Source organism: Gekko japonicus, unplaced genomic scaffold (genome assembly GCF_001447785.1).
Source record: "Gekko japonicus isolate JY-2015 unplaced genomic scaffold, Gekko_japonicus_V1.1 scaffold21, whole genome shotgun sequence".
Lineage (NCBI taxonomy): Eukaryota > Metazoa > Chordata > Lepidosauria > Squamata > Gekkonidae > Gekko > Gekko japonicus.
Window position 1 is genome coordinate 447,925 of NW_015173122.1, and position 4,051 is coordinate 451,975.

General features: G+C 45.0%; 1 protein-coding gene across 1 annotated transcript in view; it reads left to right on the top strand.

Annotated features, from left to right (window-relative positions):
- CRK (v-crk avian sarcoma virus CT10 oncogene homolog) overlaps positions 1-3,745 on the top strand; it is a 5,640-nt gene extending 1,895 nt beyond the window's left edge. The window contains exons 2-3 of the mRNA XM_015421871.1: positions 498-1,033; positions 2,757-3,745. Coding sequence (XP_015277357.1) covers positions 498-1,033; positions 2,757-2,894 — 674 coding nt within the window. The 3' untranslated portion in view covers positions 2,895-3,745. The remainder of the gene's footprint in view (positions 1-497; positions 1,034-2,756) is intronic.
- Positions 3,746-4,051: the final 306 nt, after the last annotated feature.

Genomic DNA, 4,051 nt, shown 5'->3' on the forward strand with positions numbered 1-4,051 from the left:
GGAATGCCCTATGCTAAGCGAATCTTGTGACCACAGTTGTCCTTGTTTGTAACAAACCAGACCAAATCATTTTTGTGCAATTAGGCATTCTGTAAGACTATCGTTTTTTAATCGTGTCATTTATTTGATGGTATTCCCATTACGATACTCTTCTGATCGTAATTGCTTTCAGAGGCTTGGATCTCAGGACGTTCGACACCTCTAGTTCTGATAGGAGGGCTAAAACATTAACTCCACAATGGGAATTAATTTTGGGAATGGGGTGGGGGCGAGAAAATATATAGTTGGGGGGGGTTTGTTTTACTGTAAACCGCTTTGAGCAGTGAGGAAAAAGCAGTAGTTCAGGAATATAGTAAATACATATGTTGTTTTAAACATGGGAAGTAATCCTGATATTTACAGGCATATATGGAATATAATTTTTTTTAATTTAGTCTTATCGAGTGACATTTTTAGTATGCTTCGTGCATAATCTGTGGTTCCCTTCTCTTCTTTAGGGCTGAATCCTTCTAGATTCCGGATAGGGGATCAAGAGTTTGACTCGCTGCCAGCTTTACTGGAGTTCTACAAAATACACTACTTGGACACTACAACCTTGATCGAACCTGTGTCAAAATCTAAGCATAACAATGATGTGGTCTTGAGGCAGGAAGAAGCTGAGTACGTGCGTGCTCTTTTTGACTTTAACGGCAACGATGATGAAGACCTTCCGTTTAAAAAAGGAGACATCCTGAGAATCTGGGAGAAGCCTGAAGAGCAGTGGTGGAATGCAGAAGACAGTGAAGGAAAGCGAGGGATGATACCAGTCCCGTACGTTGAGAAGTATAGACCGGCCTCTACTTCAGTATCTGCTCCAGTTGGAGGTAACCAGGATAGTTTCCACCCACAGCCATTGGCTGGGCCGGAGCCGGGTCCCTATGCCCAGCCCAGCATCAACACTCCGCTCCCCAACCTCCAGAATGGCCCAATTTTTGCCCGGGTTATCCAGAAGCGGGTCCCTAATGCCTACGACAAGACAGCCTTGGCTTTGGAGGTACATAATGGGCAAAAATGTAGTGAGAAGAGATTTGTTCACGAGTTTTGTCTTTCTAATACCTGGCATTTGCGAGGGGTTAGGGATCCTCTCACTGTTAATGGAAATGAGTAATGCGGGCTTTGTGGGGTTTTTTTAAATGTGTTCAAGAAGGAAGAGTGGGACTTTGGGGCATAATTCCTATCCTTGCTACAAGCATGGTGCACAGCAGTGCTTCTCTCCCATGTCTCCTCTTATATTGTCTGCAGTGTTTGACATAACACTTGTTTGTATCGGGGGAGGGTGTGGATGCTTTGGTGTGTTCTGTTCTGTCTTCAATTCCAAGAAGCGGAGAGCATCCTTCAGTTCATATGTGAGTGACACTTTCTGTTTCAAGAGAAGTTCATCTCACTCCCACACCCTGCTGGAAGTGTGTTGTTCTCTGGTGTGAGTTGAATCAGTGCAGCTTTGAATGCTTCCTGAAAATGCTGAGGCACCCGCTATTGGGGGGCAGCTGATTCCAATAGCAAACTTTGGGTGTGCTACTCTGATCTGTCTTGCAAGCAGCTCCACTCTCTCTGGGAATCCCTGACTGAGTATCCAGGTATTATTGCTGCAACTGATATTATTGCATGCCCCAAGCGTGCCGCTGAAGGTGCAGTTTGTCTGCAGCCAATGAGCAAAACTGCTTCTGTCGTCTTACCTTGGCCAGGTTGTACAAAGTGGGGACTGTGACACTTGTCCATCATTATCCCAGGATTATAGTGAATGCATTGGCTCTTTGGTGCCTTAGAACAGAACTATTTTAAAAATCTGGGGTTTATTTTTCAGGCTCTTTAAAGCAAGATGCAATAATGTCTATAGCCTTGAATGTTGCCCCCCCCCCCCTCGCATCATATTTCTGGAGAAGAGAATAACATGTCAATTTTGTCGTCTGCTGGGTTAGAGTCCTAGTGTGTGAGCTTATTGCAGTAAATTAATAAAATATAGGCCTCTGAGGGAGAAGGCACGAGAGTTGCTTGTAGGAGCCCCGGAGTCCTGAAAGTAGCAGTGTAGGTTTGCAGAAAATAGGGCTGGTGGCCTTGGTCTAGAGTTGAAGGAAACAGGCCCAGAGCAGGGAACTGCAAGCTGCTGTCCTCCCCTGCTGGCTCAGGTATCCTGGCCTAAAGTCCGTTGGAGGTTGTAGATCATATTCGGTGCTGAGTGGTCACTGGTTTAATGCAGGCAGTGGAATGAACTGGTTTAAACTCCAGATCTTAATTGTGTTGGGGATGCAGGCTGTTTGTTGAAGTGTCTTATTCCTGCTTACTTGGCACAGATTCCAAATGTCTTCATGGGCCTTTTGAACAGCACTGCAAAACAGACCTGAGGGACTCTATCATTGATGTGGCCTTCTATGTATGGACTGGTAAATTCCATTTCACTGTACCTGAGGAAGCGTCCATGCACACAAAAGCTCATACCTTGAATAAAACTTTGTTCGTCTTAAAGGTGCCACCGGACTCAAACTTTGTTTTGCTGCTCCAAACCGACCAAACCAAATACCCACCTGGATCTATACTGATGTGGCAAGTCGCTGTTCTTGCCACATCAGGAAGGCTGGTTTGCCATGCCAAGCCACCACCCCATAATCAGTTTCTCACCCAGTTTTGTTGCTTTGGATGCCTTATGTGGAATTGTGGCCGTGTCTGAGTAGCCATTCAGGGAACAATGACTTAACAGTGGTATCTTTCTTGGTCTGCAGGTTGGAGAGCTAGTAAAAGTCACGAAGATTAACATGAGCGGCCAGTGGGAAGGAGAGTGCAGTGGCCGACGAGGTCACTTCCCATTCACCCATGTCCGGCTGCTCGACCAACAGAATCCAGAGGAAGATTTCAGCTGAGTATGGCTCAACTGCTCTGCTTACAGATGGGAATAAACACACAGTGTTTTACTGCGGCTGCAAAATAGACAGTTCTTCTGTCTAACCAGTGCTTCATCAAGTATCCTGATATGCATAAAATCTCCCCAGGACCGAACACCACAATTCCTTAAACAAGACTTGTATCTTCGGGATACCAAGAATCTGTGGCTTCAAAGACATCGCCTTCCCACTTGCAGTAGGATGGAGATAGCTATGGTGGATTCTTGTTTCTGGCTTTCCCTGATCCCATAGCTTCCTCTGTAGGCAGAAATCCTGAATGGTTAGTAGGACACTTGCAAGTTGCTAACCTTGGAGCTTCCCTTCTTTGGATAAGACTCCTCTTGTAATGTCTGTTATAACGGCTTATTGCATAAATAATGCACAGTGCAGGTAATATTTTTTTTTACATAATACTGGGATAGCTGCAGCATTACTACTACCGTATTAAATGGGTTACAGACAAATCCAGTTCTCCAGAATTAAAATTTCTAAAAATTGGTCACCACAGCTGTCATAGCTAGTAGCTGATTTAATTTGAGATAACTATTCTACGTGGAGTGTTAAACCTCCCTTTCAGTGCAGAGAGCTACATTCGTTGCACTTTATGCATTAATATGTAGCGGTAGGAGCGGCTAAATCTGCTACAGAGCTCAGCACTACACTCCGAAGGTAACTTTTAACCACTGTTGGAAAGTGAGCACCTGCGAATCATGTACAGTACTCTTGCTCATCCAGTATAGCGTGACAAACGTCACTGCTGTAAACTGAAATGCCAGTTTGGTGTAGTGGTTAAGTGCACAGACTCTAATCTGGGAGAACCGGGTTTGATTCCCCACTCCTCCACTTGCACCTGGCTGGATGACCCTGGGCAAGCCATAGTTCTGATAAGAGCTGTTCTTGAAAAAGAGCAGTTTCTGTCAAGAGTTCTCTCAGCCCCACCTACCTCACAGGGTGTCTGTTGTGGGGAGGGGAAGGGAAAGGAGTTTGTAAGCCGCTCTGAGACACCTTTGGGTAGTGAAGGGCGGGATATAAATCCAATCTCTTCTTCTTCTTCTTCTTTCCTTCTAAAATTGCTGTCTGGAACGGTTCCGTTTCCATCTGTTAAGCATTAAAATGATGGCTTCACGAAGATTTTA